This window comes from Emydura macquarii, unplaced genomic scaffold (assembly GCF_026122565.2).
Source record: "Emydura macquarii macquarii isolate MOO-44397 ecotype Brisbane River unplaced genomic scaffold, CSIRO-AGI_Emac_v2 contig_587, whole genome shotgun sequence".
NCBI classification, from domain to species: Eukaryota; Metazoa; Chordata; order Testudines; family Chelidae; genus Emydura; species Emydura macquarii.
This window is the reverse complement of record NW_027130724.1, coordinates 9444724-9461204: the sequence shown is the minus strand read 5'-3', so window position 1 is coordinate 9461204 and position 16481 is coordinate 9444724. Positions and strand designations below refer to the sequence as shown.

Below are 16481 nucleotides of genomic sequence, written 5' to 3'. Positions count from 1 at the left end.
TTAGTGCTTTATTTTTACCCTGTAAGCTTGCTTCAGGCTTGCAAGCCTGAATAACTTTTATTTATTATTAAGCAAAGTGATCTTACTTGCTAGTGGGTCCTCCTCAGTTGCTCAGAGAATAATGATTTTCCAGTACCTCCCTCCCTTACTCTGTTTCAAAGTACTAAGCTGAAGTGGAGACGGATATGTCCTTGCTTCAAAACATTATGAATAGTTCTTCATTTTTCACAGAAGTTTCATGAAGAGAAATGTGATGACAACAAACCCATCCTCTTCCTCAACATAAATACCTATAGACTGATATATGCATTTATAGCCTGCCTGTATGGGGTGAGGTGTAAGTGCATTAAGAACATAAGAACAGCCATACTGGGTCAGACCAATGGTACATCTAGCCCAGTATCCTGCCTTCCAACAGTGGCCAAAGCCGGGTGCCCCAGAGGGAATGAACAGAACAGGCAATCATCAAGTGATTCATCCTCTGTTATCCACTCCCAGATTCTGGCAAACAGAGGCTCAGGACACTAAGAGCATGCTGTTCTGTCCTTAACCACCCTGGCTAATAGCCATCAATGGATCTATCCTCCATGAACTTATCTAGTTCTTTTTTGAACCCTGTTATAGTTTTGGCCTTCACAACATCCCCTGGCAACGAGTTCCACAGGATGACTGCATTGTGTGAAGTATTTCCTTTTGTTAGTTTTAAACCTGCTCCCTATTAATTTCATTGGGTGACGCCTAATTCTTATGCTATGTGAAGGAATAAATAACATTTCCTTATTCACTTTCTCCACACCAGTCAAGATTTTTATAGACCTCTATCATATTCACCCTGTGAAGCAAAAAGGATTCTTTCCCCAAGAATCAGGCAGCACAAGATAATACTGAAGAGGTTTATTCACAGCACCTGGAAGGCTGCCTTAAACAGCTTCAAATTCATAGTGTTGTTTATATACAGTTTTTTATAAGTATATACAGTTTTTTATTACTTAAACAATCCATTTACATTATTTTAACCTATTTACTTACAAATACAGACACTGTTTCACCCAGAAAGAACAGGGGTGATAAAGACAGATACAGAACATACGTGCAGAGACACTCTAATTACATCAAAGGATTTCTGACTACACTGGGGGGGGGGGGGGGTAAGGAAAATGGGTGGAGAGGGAGAATCCTTACAGATAAGAGTTCCAGAGAGGTAGCCGTGTTAGTCTGTATACAGCAAAAACAACGAGAGTTCTGTAGCACTTTAAAGACTAACAAATTTAATTTCAGCAGACATAAGCTTTCGTGGGCTTCAGCCCACTTCCTCAGATGCAGTTGGTAGAAATAATACAGCAAATATTGGCAACATATATAGGAGGCAACATATACATATCTTACAGATAAGAGGGTACATCACAAGGGGGGGTGTAAGGAATGAGCTGGCCTCATTGAGAGGCAGAATCACTGAGTGGGCATCTGGCCTTCCGAGTATCAGGTATTTACATTTGCCATTGTCCTTGGGGCTCTGTATGCGTGCCTGTTAACTACTGTGGGTTTCGGTTTAGCTGAAAACTGCTTCTGGCCTAACAACCCTTAGTTGTCTCTTTTACAAGATGAAAAGTTGTAGTCTTTTTAATTTCTCCTCACATGGAAGCTGTTCCATATCGCTAATAATTTTTGTTGTTCTTCTCATTGCCTCAGCAGTGTGGCCAATTCTCATGATTTTATCACAAGACCACGATAATTGGTGTTTTTCTTAAAGCCTCAGCTCCTGGAGGCATGTGATTCTGTGAGAATCTCAGCTTTTATTTAACAAACAAAAAATGGCTGAAGAGAAAAGCTTGAAAATGTGACCAAAGTGCATCCTAAAAGTTCAAAAACAAAGGAGGCAAATTAAGAAAATGTAGGCCAATCTTATGAGTTTTGAATGCTGGGAACTAGTACTTCTGCTTCTGAAGCAACTCAGTGAAGGAAGTTTGCCTCATAGATGCCTTAGTAAGAGCAAATTACTAATATTGAACCAGCTCAGCTGTGCTGGCTTATGCTTGGGGGGCCAGAGCCAAGATTATGCCCACTTCCCATCCCTCCTCACTCTCCTGCTCAGGAAGGAGCACCAGGCACACAGTGCCCCCTTATACCTATATATCTTGACCCAAGATCCATGGAGGCAACACAGGAACATAGCAGGAGATCTTATTTCCCCTTTCTGTCCTGTGCAACCATGAAAACCAAGCCATAATATAGCCCCTAAGTGGTCTTCACATACCATCCTTGGCCTATTTTCTAAATATGTGTACAGTGTCTTCCCTCCACCCACACCCTACAGGTATGATATTTCTTCTCAGTGATACATTGACCAGTTTAGGCTTCTGGTGGTAACTATATATACAGAACCCAAAGACATCTAGCAAGATTGCAAAAAATTAGGTTTTGCATTGTTGCTGATTGAGTTTTCTGAGTTATTTGTTGCTCAGCATTATAATATGAAAACCCTAATTTGTTGTACTTCCTATAGCTTTCAGCCACTCTGCTGTCCTTGCATTTTTGGTTTGGTGATTATTTTTCTTACATGCTCTAGATAACTCACTGAACCCTGACTTCCCTTCTTCCTTCCTCCTGCTATTCAATTTTTATAAAGACTTTTCTTCTCTGCTAACACACTTTTAATCTTTCTCTCTGGGAAGCCACAATGACTATTTTTTCCTCCTCCTTACTTACTTTCTTGAAAACTAAGGTAAATATGCTTTGAGTGCCAAGTAGAACCACTCTGAATATATTTCCAACTGCCTTTAAATAAGTAATTCCACTTAATCCCTCTGTCTGAACTAAAACAGAAATAATAGAACTTACTTTCCTAAAACTCAATGATTTTTCCCATGGGGCGCTGCTGTTTGATAATCAAACGATCCAATATAACTATATAATAACTGCTGCTTTCAAATGGTCATGAGCTTCCAGATCTCCCATAATTTTCTCGGAACTAGTAACAGCAAAGTGAAGTAGCTTCTCCATCCTCAGTGGTACTCCATGTGAGAAAGAGCTCTGTCTCCAACCTATTTCAATTAAGCTCTTGCCTTGCAGCATTTTCAGCATGTGCCTCTTGCCAGTTGCTTCCAGCTCTCCCATGATTGTTACCTTACCTAACTCGTTTCAATTCATAATTCCAACTTGAGGATTTCAACTATTCTCAGAGGTTTATAACCTGAACTCCCAGCCTCATCAAGCTTTTGCAGAATTCTTGACACAGCAGGATTCTCACTATCCTTGATATGATACCTTGTCCCAAAATGATCATGATCTAGGTTAACGCACAATAAGAACACAACACCAGACACATTAGGAAGCTGATACTGTGGTGATACATAAAGTTCAATAAAACAGTGTCAATAACTATTGTGAACTTCTCTTAGCAGAGAAACCCAATATGGTAATCCTTTAGAATCAGTCATAACAAGGTCTCCAGAGTCCATGCTGCTCGCTATGGTGCCCTTTTTATACTAAACATCCCGTTGGCCTTTCATTTGGTAGCATCTTCTCTTCCCATAAACTCTGATACTAGACAACTGGCTGAGACAAGAATTCCTCTAATGCTGTCAGGGAATTTCCTTTTCAAATACAGAGGTCAACATTTCCATATCTGATCTGACCAGCCACAATATTAACTCAATAAAATAGTCAGGCTGGCAGCTTGTCACTCTGTAACCCTCTGAAAAAGGCCCAAAGAAGTCAGACTTTGTAAGTGTAACCTGCAAAACACACACACACACACACACACACACACACACACACACACACGTTCAATTTCATTGAGATTTTCTATCCCAAAAGTGCAGTGATTAATCTGCTTGGAGCATTGAAAATACTCTATGACTGGAATTCAAATTACACCACATCAATGGGCATTTAAATCTCAGTGTTCAGGCAAAAACATGTTGTATGATGAGGCTAAACATCTAGGCATTCATAAAGCACCTGGTCACCATGAGATATCTAAAAGGGTGGAGTTCTTTGACAAGTGCAGGAGCTACTTTTCACATGAAAAGCACTCAGCCATTTACATTTTAAAGACCTTTTTAAAGCCATGTAGACAGCTAAATGATAAGTGGCTCAGCTGGAGAACAAATGTTGATGGCCAGCATATAAACCCCTTAAAAAGGACAACAGTGATAGTTACTAGGAGCCCTGCCAGATGCCCTTTAATAATCAGTGAATATGATTATTATTACAATGAGAAGAGACACCATGCTGTAACATGTAACAAGACTCCATGCTGGTCTGCCAGGACAGCCTTCCAATAGAGACCCTCGACACAGTGGGATTTTTCATGTATAATAAATAAAGTAATAGACTAGCAGGCTGAGCTCCTGGCTGAACACCAATGCCCTACACTGTGTATATTAAAGATTCCTCCAAACATTATGATAGTATAAAAAGAAACAGAGAGAATTTATGATTTGCTCCTTGTGACTGCCTGCTGAGTCCCCAGGGACTAAATGTCAGACCATGACTACATCTGCTGCTTTATAATGCTGCCATGAACATCTAAATAACACTGTCAGCATAACATAGCTATCTGTCTGCCAGACTGCCCCAGCTTCCCTTTCCTATTGGTGCTCACTCTGCCATAGAAATATGTCTTTCATAATCTGTTATAACAACTCCTGGTCTGAAGCTCATTACAATAATTTAGCAGGAATCACGAAGCTTATGTAAAAGAAATTGACCTTCTGGATTAGAAGGCAAAAGATTCCAGTGTAAAAACCCTTCACCTTCTTTATTATAAAGATGAAGACTGCAGCGCTGTGGATGCTAGTTATCAATGCTACAATTTTCAGATGTTGACCAGAGATTATGTCTGGGTTTGGAGTCATAATTTTGCTCTCACATATCCCCGACATGTATAGATCAGCAGGCACAGCCCTGTATCCTGCAGTGCCAGCACCAGTGCAGATGCCCCACTCAGCCAGCTCCCTAGAGCCAACGTAACTGGAGAAGGGCTTCAAGGCTGGGGTTGATGGTGAGTCTATCTCCACTCCCCTTGAGCTTCCCTCCAGCCTGGAGGACTGAAGGGGAAGGAGGGCAGACAGGCTGAGGCTGCTGTTGCAATGCTCCTCTGTGACCGTGACCAACCCTGGCCCAACTCCTGGGCAGGAGCAGAGGGCTAGAGGCCCGGGCCTGCCACATGGAGGGGCTGGATGGAGGGGCTTGCCCATCAACAGGGCCCTAGCAAGGCAGAGGACTCAGGAAGAGTTCCTGTACCATGGAGGGTGCAGCTTCCCCAGGTCTGCCCTTCTCAGTTGTCACTAAGGGTGAAGGTGGGATGGGGCACTGGGGATGGAGCTTCCCCAGGACACCCTGAGGAAAGGCCTAGATGAAATCCAAACCCAGGCTTAGTTGGCAGGCCCTTTCCTCCCGGAGCTCCCTCCCCACAAGGCCATCAAGACTGCAAGGATCTGCCCCAGAGCTGTCCTATGCCGTAGCTCTCAGAACATGGGACTTAGCCCAACACAACAGCTGAGGGCCCTCGCCTCATGGATTTAGTTGGTTTCTTTGCCATCAGTTCACCAGCTCACTGGCAGGAACTGGGTCCAGCCCAATGGGGCAGTGAGATCGTGGCAGGGAAGGGGCTTCCCCAAAAGGAAAGTGAGCTGGGGTGGAGGCTTCTAAATCCATTGCCTTCATCCTGTCCCATTTTCTTCCAGCAGTCAGGACCCAGGCTCTCACAAGATAGCAGACTAAGACCCTTCCCAGTAGCTGGTTTCCAGGGGACATGCATTCGGTCCCCAGGTTATGTTTGCAGAAAATAGTGCATCTTGGGAGTGAACTCTAAACAAATGGAGCATGGCAACAACAGAGGCACAGACCCCAATGGAGAACAACTAATTCAGGGCAGGCTCGCTCTTCAACACTCCACCCATACCCTACGGTCCCTTCTCCACACTGGGCCAGGAAAGAGACGTGCACTCACAGTGACCCATCACACAGACCCAGGAATGTGGGACTCGACATGTCCCCCCAAGATGAAGAGCAGGCTCCTCCCACATATGCACAGGGGTGGCGACCGGCCCACCCTACACTCCTAAAATGCCCATCTCCACACAGCTGGGACCGTGGGTCACGGGTCATTTTACTCAATACTCCTTCCCCAAGAATATTTTCAGCCTCCCTCTATGCTGACATATAATTGCTAAACTTTTTCAGAATAAAGAAATAATGTAGTGTAATAGTTCTCCTCTTTTTGTACAAGCTAATTTGTAATGATTTCTTTTGTACTATACTTCGGAAGTTATTGTGCAGTTTTCAGTTCAGCAAATTTAAGGGGCTACCAGTAAGAAAGAGGTTTTTCTTAATTTGCTTGACAAAGCAGATTCTCTCTTTAAATTCAAGAAGATATGTACAAGATTTTTTCCCCATGCAACTGGATGATTTTCAGTCTCAGAGGGACGAGAAAGCCTGCATCTTGACATTTATGGGACTGTTTGAATTAAATTTGCAGATAACCATACAACCTTGACACAAATTGTACACTTATCCTGCAATCCAGTGAACATGGACAGGAAAATAAAATGCCTAACTCTGGCAGTGAAGATAAATCTGATCTTTTTTCTGTAAGACACTGCTGTATTATGGAAAGTTAGGCACAGATTTTAAAAATTAGCTGCACAAAAATGCAATCACAGTTGTATGTGCAGAATTGTATTGAAAGGGGATTGAAAATGCCTGGTTAGGCATGTGTTTGGGTTTGGCAAATGACCATTTGTGCGTGCAGCCATGGATACACAAATTAGGTGTGCAATTACAGGTGACCAATTGTGAAAATCAGGCCCCTAATATCACAGAACATATTGCCTGATTAAAAATCAGCTACCTTTCATGGACATGAATTCAAATCCTACTTTGCACACAGCTGGAAGTAGGTTTGGAGATTGCATATTATGAAGTGTCTCCACTGGCCTCTTCTCTATAGAATTTTCCACTTGGACACCTCAACAGGCAACGGCAACAACAGGAGCTGTAGCAGAGAAACTGCCAGGTTTTTTTTTTAATCCCCGTGTCATCTGAGCTAGTTCAAAGTGGGTCTAGAAGACACAGTGGTTAAAATGCTGCTGGTCACTGGCAGCTTGTCTACATTAGACCTCCCACTTCTACCAGCACTGGTGGAGCAGCACTGGCGCAAATTTGTAGGGGAAAAATGTCTATTGTAAACGAGGAGTTAATCCCTAAGGGACAACTGTGCACAGTCACGGAACTCAATAAGATTGTCAGTTGTTGCTTGAGAGAGGCTGAAGGCCTGGGGAATGTTGCTGTGCCACAGATCATTTATACTGGTAGAGCTTAGTGGGAAAGCTGTACTGTGCCTTCCTCCACCTACACCCATTTCTAGTTAGTTTTATTGATCTTAACCTTTCCAGAGCACCATTTCATCTAAACTATTTAATTAACTAAGTATCAGCCTCCTTGAATGTCTGGTTTTCTCCTGGAAACGTAGCTGCAATTTACTCTAGCAGGGGCTACAACATTTTACTTTGCAGCAGAAAGAGGGCGGGGGAGAAAATGTGTTCTACCCACATGGGTCTTGAGGTAAAGACTGTGCTTCATCAACATTTGCCTGACCCAGGATATTCCATGTACCTGCTTGTTTCTTGTGACTGAGGTCACTGCTACAAAAGTTTTAAATCCTCCATGTACAACATTAATGAGGAAACAAAATAAATAACCCTGTGCAGTGAAAAGAGAACATTTACAGATTCTCAAGCAAACAGTGGTTACAAAGTGTTACGAAAAGCTGTGTGTGTCATTTGAAGCCATTTAATTAATTACCACCTTTTTCAACAACTTTTCCTTTCAAACAAACACCAATTCATTATTTTATTTGTTTGACATAATTATTTGAAAAGTCTATGTAATTCTTTATAGACAATAAGGTTTTAAAAAATACATTTTAATAAAAAATGACAGCAATCCAGTACGAGCATCCATCACACTCACTGTCAGCAGTTCAAACACTGAATAACCCTATAACAACAGGTAACCAGTGAATATTTGCAAGAGAAAAAACAGTTCAAAGGAACCAAATTTAGTTTCAACCTGTAGCGTGTAATAAATGCATCACGAATACTACTCTGATGGTGTGTGATGTCTTCACGATATATCTGTTTCAGATTCCATTCCAGAACTTTGAAACTATTAAAGATGAGACCACCCCAGATGATCTAGCCCAGTTTCTACAAGATCACATCATGCTGGGACAGGACTTTGGGGACCAGATCCAGTTGGTGTCAACTTCTGTAGCTACACTGATTTAATCTGCGATACAGGAGTTGAGGATGAGACCTGGAAATGTAGTCAGTGCTGTATGACTATTCATCCTGTACAGACATGGTCAATAAACGTCATATTTTATATATTTCACTATCAAGTCTTAGTGCCTAGATTTAAGGAGCTCCTCAAACCTGGAAATTATCAGTATGCTTTTAAACTGCTTTTTAAAAAATAATGTTTTTCCCTTATGTATCCTAAAATCTTGTTGTCTTACTTTCCTTCTTTCTAAAAGTCGTATCTTTTATTAAATTATACAAATGAGGAAAGCTGATTTCTCCAAGAGGAAGCCAAACAAATGATATTACCCTTTAATGGATTGTGGAAGCCACATATACTGTGATATTATCTTTTAATGGATTCAACTGTTTATAACTCACTACAAGAAGGATAGAGTAAAATTATAGAGAGGAAGGAAAATTGGAGCAAAAACACATTATGTGTATGCTTACATTAGGAAAACTGTACAACTGTTTAACAAGAGCAGTAAACATGTCGGGACCTGTTAATTTAATAAGACATCTATCTACACTTCTTGGATGCTGAAGGCACTCTATCTTCAACCTTGTGCTTCACAATGCAGTAAAGCCATGCATATGTTCACAGCAACTCCACATTTATGTACTTATATTGCTTCATTATTCTACATCCCACATGTGGTGTGTCAAGTGTTCTATTTCAGGATAATTATTCACTTAGGCAACATATGTTAAGAACATAGCCCCACAGAAGGAAAAATCTGTAATAAAGCTCTTTCCCACAAACACACAACTTAAAAACATACTTGCATGGTCAAAAGCAGTCTCATTATGTAATTTTTTCAGGTGTTTGAAGATTTTAGTCCCCAGTCCTGCAAATTTGAAGCCCCTGTTTAGAGTCACTACTGTGAACTTACATCATGCAAAGATCATGGCATGATCAACCATGGCCCTAGATATCATCAATCATATTTTCCTCAGTATCATATGGTTAACACCATCCCTGCAAGGATAAAATGCCATATTTCACTGTGTTGGACAGTTTCTTTGTTTTTTGTTTTTAAAGATTTCCTAACAGAACTGAAAATGTTTGAAGTGAGAACAATTTGGAAATGCAAGACAGAAATCTGCCCACTATTTACAAAATATAATTGTCCTGATCCATTATTCAAATTTCATGTGAAAATTGACTCTTCTTCAAGCAAAGGACCAGGTGAATATGTGAAAATTCCCAGCTTTGTGATTTTAATATCAAAACTCTATGTCATGAGATTTCCCCCCAAAAAAACAAAATCACTCAAAACAAAAATGTCAACATTTCCATTAAAAAGTTAGCATGAAAAAACATTCACAATTTTTCACATGCCGGTTATTACTTCAAACTCACAAGGTTCAAATTAGTGCATGATTTGGCAATCACATTTGCTCATTTCTATTAATGTTGATTGTCACCTTATCTCCAGATGAAAAGAGAAGGTCTCCACATTTACCCAACAAAAATGGTCCCAATCTCACATCATTGAAGTCAATAGCCAAACTCCCATTGACTTTAATAGGAGAAGGGTCTAAGGCCTCAATTCTGCAAAAGATCCACTAAGAGCAACCAGTCCACCCACATAGATCTCTTCATAAGATTGGGGTCTATTAACAACCCTATAGGGGAGAGGAGGGGAAAAAAAACTTTAATGGAACCATTAAACAGGGAAGAACCATTAATAGAACAATTAAACAGGGAAGAAGTACATTAAAAAATTAGGCATGAAGAGGCACAAAATTACACATGAAGATAGACTGTCCATAGTAACATGGAAGGAAAATTAGCTGCCAAATAGACTGGACACAAAACAATTTGCTCCATCAACAAAATTAGGAGTAACAATTTCTTCATTAAGTTTATTACATCAATTTCAAACGTATGTTCTGGTTCTCAAGGGGAATGTTTTGATTTAAAATGAAGATACAAACAAAAATACATACTATGTGTGTATGCATATAAAGTGCGTGTATGTCATGCTTTCAGAATTAAAATTTCTTTAATATCCAAGGGTTTGGGGTTGTATATATTCCTTTTTTCCCATAAAGCTCACTACAGTTCTTTTGATTTGAAATTCATATAGTGCAAGTGTTTGGAAATTTACTAAGGAGTATAGATTATTTACCTGTGATCACTAAAGTCTGTATTATAAATGGCTACTGAAAAATTGTGCAATCAAATATATGTATTTATTGTAGACTGTGAGATGTATTTTTAGTGGAAAGGTTGGCAGCTTTGAACTAGCAACAAGTTATGAAAGCTTGGGGAAAAAATCCTACAAAATCTTCTAAAAGTTCTGCCTTTTAAAAGTATTTTTTTTAAATTCACTTCAGAAGTAGATTTTATCATAATGCTTTAAGTTGAAAAAAATTCAGTAACAAAATATTTCTGTTGTGATATGTCACAATAAAAATGTCTTTAAATTTGTGCTCTGAGAATATTCCTACAGAAGTCAGTGAGTGTACCCACTGTATAAAATTAGGTATGTATAAATCTTTACACAATTGACATTAAATGTACTACTAGTTGTTTCAAGGATCTTTCTTTTGCCTACATATTTACTTTTGAGATTATCTCTATGTGACAGAAGATTATTTACTAAAAGGACACTGGGAGGAACAGGGAGATAAGGTTTAAACCCAACACTTTGCCTTCACTTACACTGGAAAAATTTGCTACTAGCTAAACTATCGGTCCATAAATTCAGTAAGAAGTCCATTGTGAGTTTTTAAATTGGTAATTGAATTTCAACAGCACCCATGTCCCTAATTAGCAAGGGCATGTGACAGGGAACGGGGTGGGGAGGGGGGGCCAGGAGGGAAATATTTTCCCAGAGTCAGTAGAATGAATCAAGTTGAACCTTGAAAAGTTCACAACAGGGTTTATCATACAAGCGTAATCAGACAATTATATGCTGCATACAAAATGTCAACAGAAAACTACAAGGATTTTTCCATGAAATTTTTCACTTAAAATGTTTACCACTTTTACCAAGATTAGCTGCTCCTTTGAATTTGTGACTTCGTGCTTTAATGGTTCAATTGTAAAATGTGTCGTAGGACTTCTAAATTTTACTGTTACACTCATTAACCCACCTCCCCCTTTCTCTGTCAGCAAGAACACTGAAAAGCTATCATTACCACTGCTTTTTATATTTCAAATTTCTGTTCTCACCAATACCAATAGATTATTTCCTCCTTTCATGCTACTATATGCAGCTCTAACAATCATTCTGTAATAGTTCGCTGTGTACATTTTTTTTTTACTTTCTTGTGTTACTTACAAATGAAAAAAAAGCAACCATAGCATTTGATATAAAATTAAGCTACTTACCCACTATTGCCAGATTATGCTCTGAACCACATGCAATCTGAAAAAGAACATGAATGAATGAAAGGGAATCTGCAGACAAGTGTAAGTAGATACACTACTACTATAGAGACAGCCACAATCATGACAGGAAATAAAAAATTAGGCTAAAACAAACAACTATGGTTTGTACAATGTAAAATTAAGTTTGAAGTACACAACTGCACATTTCAGCAAAAATTTCATTAGTGGTCTCAATTAATTGTTAATAAACAGTTGTTTACATTAAAAAAGACAATCAACAACACAACTGATACAAACAAGGAGAGAAGTAAGGTAGGACCCAGACCTGCAAATACCTTAACTTTATGAACTCAAATCAATAGGACTATTTGTGCACATAAACTAAGCACGAGCCTAAGTCTTTGGGAACCAGGGTCAAAGGGAGAAAGATCAGGAATCAAATGGGCAATGAAAATCTAATTTCCTTCTCACCCATTCACATCTACTGATATTTCCTGAACAACATTGAGGCATATTGGCAGGACGTTGTAGGGAAGCTTGCAATGAGTCTATCCCCATTGTCCTTGTCTGGAGGAGAGGATATGTACTGCAGAGGAATTCATAATGCAGAGGCTCCTTCCACCAGCACTAAACTCAGAATATATTTTTAATTTGTATAATTTAAAAAAGGGAGATAAAGAAATTCTCTTTTTTGCTTGCGATCATTCAGTCCAAGCCCCTGCATAGCAAAGGCCATGAAACCCACAATTTTTGGTTGAGTTTTCATGGCTAGGATATCCAGTCTTGAGTCACTGTGTTAGAAGTAAATGCTATGATCAAGGGTACTGATTATGCAAAACAGCACGACTGTGGTAAAAACACCTTGTCATGAGCTAACTACTAGCTGAAAGCTCATGCTGTGGCAGTTGGGCCAAGTAACCCACCATACGTGCAGTCTCCCTCATACAACCAATGAAACTATTGCATGCAAATTAGCTGTAGAGTGACTGTGGTGATTGGTTGAGTTATCTCTGTTACCACACAGGTCTCAGACTCTTGACATTACATAGCTACATGCCTCACTGTCACAAAGATATAATTCATCTAGTCAAAATGACTGAAAACTCCAAAATTGACAGACCATGAATCCCAGTGATGATTGAAGCTGGTGATATTCTGAACAATAAGAGCTCTCAGCAATGCTTGTAGCTATTTCCATCACTTCACACTGACTCAAACATTCTAGGCTTCAGAGTGACATGCAGTGACAACCCTGAAATCTTATTATACAGATGCTGTACTAATAAAGTGGACAACTGAGATTCAACAGATCTCTGGTTTGAACTATTGAGCCACGAAATGGAAGCCTCTGGGTTGGGAAAACTGTGTAAGAAAAACAATTGTTTTAAAAGCCATAATGCATTTTGTGATTAATTTCATTTTCTGGAACAATTATGATACAATAACTGAGAGAAAACAATGGTCTTAGAGGGGTACTAGTGAAATAGCTATAAGACTTCTCTTTTGCAATATTACAACTACTCAGAGCTTCAAGCACTGGCATATTAAAATGCACAACACATCACTGTATTATTGTACTCTTCACACAACAGTGCCATACATTATAGCAGTACCGATTTTTAATGTGTTTCATTGGCTAATGCAGCCCACCAATGATGTTGGGGTTTAAAGACTGATGCCATGGAAACAAGATCTAACCATGGAAATGCATGTGAAGATCTGATAGGGAAAAAAATCAAAACAGCGAATTCTGCATCTTCACTGCTAGATGCAAAATGGGATATCAAAGCTGCCGCTAATAAAATCAATGCAAAGCATGAACTATCCAATTTAATATTTCTATACAAAGTATGCTGAACACAAACACTGTTTCAGATAGCTCTGTGAAACAGGCTGTTCATCCAGTTTCTGTATGTCTCATATATTTAGAGCTAATGGCCCCAATGGAAATGCCATGTGTTCTAAACAGCATGTTCTGTTTTGAACGCATGACATCTCCAAAGAGCCATTTCGTTCCAATACCTAATAACAACAATTACCCCATCTGCAATTCTGACAGATAAATAAAGCAAGCCGGTTGATCACTCACTGCTTTGTAATCCACTCATACAGCTGTCACCAACAGCAGCACTCTGAGAACCTCAGCCTGCACTACATAGTCATCCACTACCTAGTTTACTGGGTTGCATGGGAATCTGCCACAATGGAAGGCACCAGCAGAAACAGCCTGAGTTTACTGCATCAAAGTAGACTGCCTTGTCTGCCCTGGGAATTTGTCCCCACAGTAGCCCTTGGTGACCAGTCACTCATGTAGCTGCACCAGTGCAACCTCCTCATGCATATTTGGTAACCCACTGTAAGCCATAATTTCCACCAGTGCATCTTATCCCACTTTCACGCAGGGGGAAACTGCTTTGGTGGAAATAGCAGCTGTGCCACCAATGGCTGTAATGAAGGCAAGTCCCATGCATAGACAGGGCTATTGGCAGTCACCTTGATTTGTCCTCACTGGCACAGGGTGGGGACACTGCATCCCTGGTAGCAGCAGCAGCCTCTGTGCTCCAGTGGGGAATTTACCCAGCAGGAGAGCACATGATGTTTGCACTTTTGCCTTAGCCCAAGGTTACATCATTTTAAAATGTAACCTGGACTCCACTAGGAGCCTCTCTGGAAAAATCTTCCTAAAGGATTAACTGAATCATTGCATCCCTCAGGGCACCCTGACCATACCCCTCTCTCATTGGGGGCTGAGCCTGCTTCTTGCAGATCCCCTGCTAGACTGTACATCTTGCTTCACTCTAACGGAAGAGAGAATAACCCAGAGCTGAATCAAGACTCCTGTCTACTTCAACTTGATGGGTGGTATGATCTTGTGAGCCTCCCAGACATGTCAGTCTCTTAAAATATAACCCTCCCACTCCAAATTAGACAATACTTACCCAAAGTAGAAAGCTATTAGTAGAAGCCAGAATTTATGTTTTGCTGGTAGGGTGAAGTGCCAGCAAGGGAGAATGGAATTACCAAAAGGACGACTATGTTTACATTAGGTGCAAATAGTTCAGCAATCACTACAGTTCTGCAACACAATGCTGGTATTTACTGCAACTGCTGTCATTTGCTAGCTACTTGGCCTTTTTTCTGTGTTGCAGAAGAAATTAAATTCTAGCAGACATCTGCATGTTCCTAAAGGGTAGATAAATACACAGAAATCAAGAATATTTGGAGCTTTCGGACACAATATTGTTCTCCGGTTGGGCAATTATGTTACATTGTATATTTAAATAGATTTTAAAAAATCACAAATCTTAACAGAGAGTCAGAATCAATCTCTAACAGTTATTGAAGCCCTCTGTAACATCAAACAATGCAAATTCTCTCTCCCCTCCATATTAAAATCTCCACTCTGCTAAAAAAAAAAAAACAGAGTGTTTTAACGGTTGTCCACATGAATATAAACATATTTTAATTTCTATATATCATAAAGATCTCAAAGCAATACACAAACAACTAATCAAGGCTCACAACACACTGGGCAACTTCTGGGTCGGAAGCAACAGCTGTTTAACAATGCACAGCAACACACAATTTAAGGCAGAAAACAAAGAATGTACTTTCCAATTGAAACGGCAAGAGCAACTAGATGAAACCTCATTATTCAAGCTGAAATTTAGCTGACTCCTTACGGTTAACATCAATAACTCTTATTAAACAAGCCCTGGGATCTTTAAGGATCACAAGCAATCAGGTCTCCTGCTCTACATCTCAGCTGAAAAACATCAGCAGCACAGTGATCCCTTCACCCTGAGGACAAGCTACCACCACATCCTATAGCATTTTGTGTCCTGTGGAGGTCTTCTCTGATCTACTGAGCAAGCCACGTAAGCTGGTGAGATCACAGCACAAAGTTGTACAGCTGGGCACAAAGATACATAAAATAAGTTAATTAGAATTAAATTTAAAATATTTAATTATTAAATTGATAAGAGAATGTGAGAGGGGAATGGCAACTCAAGTCAGAGGCTTTTGAGGATCAAACAAAATGTGAGGAAGAAAAAGAAAAGTTAAGGGGAGTCCTCTGTTTTTCCTTTCCTCGATCCAGGATGAAAGGATCTTAGACACTTATATTACCTCCATCACCATTGTATCTAAGTGCCTCACAATCTTTAATGTATTTATCCTCACAGCACCCCTATAAGATAGGGAACAGCTATTATCCATTTTACAGATGGGAAACTGAGGCACAGAAAGACTAACTGACTTTCCCATGGTGACAAAGGAGAGAATAGAACCCAGGGACTCCAGCAGCCCTTATTGCCCTAACCACTAGACCATCCTTCCTCTCCCTGTCTCTATCTCAACTCTCCCACATGAGAGGGCATCAAGTCAGACAGTTGCCAGAGAGGAAAGAGTGGAGCTGTAATGAGGGCGAAGGGAGAGTTTGGTGGGTTAGAAGGAGGGAGAGAAAAAGCTGGACATGATGATGCAAGTGGTGAAAGAGAGAGAAGCTTTCAAGCAGCCTGGACAAGCTTCTAAACATTTTGGCAATTACCTAGAATTAGGCTCCAAAACTTTTGAGTATTGACTGTGAAATTCAGAGAAGACGTACCTATGAACCTATGCTTTACTTAGATTCAGCTTCAAAGAACTGCATAACATCCAATGTTGTGCATCACAATAATCATCCTAAATACCTTTAGCGGAGCTGTACATTATTTCTCAAATGATGGAAGTCTAAATGGAAAGGAACTATTAGGTCATCTAGTCCATTACCCGGCCAGTGCAGGAATGCTCCCTACAGTACAGCTTTTAAAAGTCACTGGATATGGGGG

General features: G+C 40.0%; 1 protein-coding gene across 3 annotated transcripts in view; it reads right to left on the bottom strand.

Annotated features, from left to right (window-relative positions):
• The window catches only part of SERGEF (secretion regulating guanine nucleotide exchange factor), a 240714-nt gene that overhangs the window by 85693 nt on the left and 138540 nt on the right, over positions 1 to 16481 (bottom strand). For 2 of the 3 annotated variants that reach the window (XM_067540654.1, XM_067540655.1), the window contains exon 10: positions 11653 to 11689. The exons of the other annotated variant lie outside the window; for it this stretch is intronic. In XM_067540654.1, coding sequence (XP_067396755.1) covers positions 11653 to 11689 — 37 coding nt within the window. The remainder of the gene's footprint in view (positions 1 to 11652; positions 11690 to 16481) is intronic. 3 annotated transcript variants of the gene reach the window in all.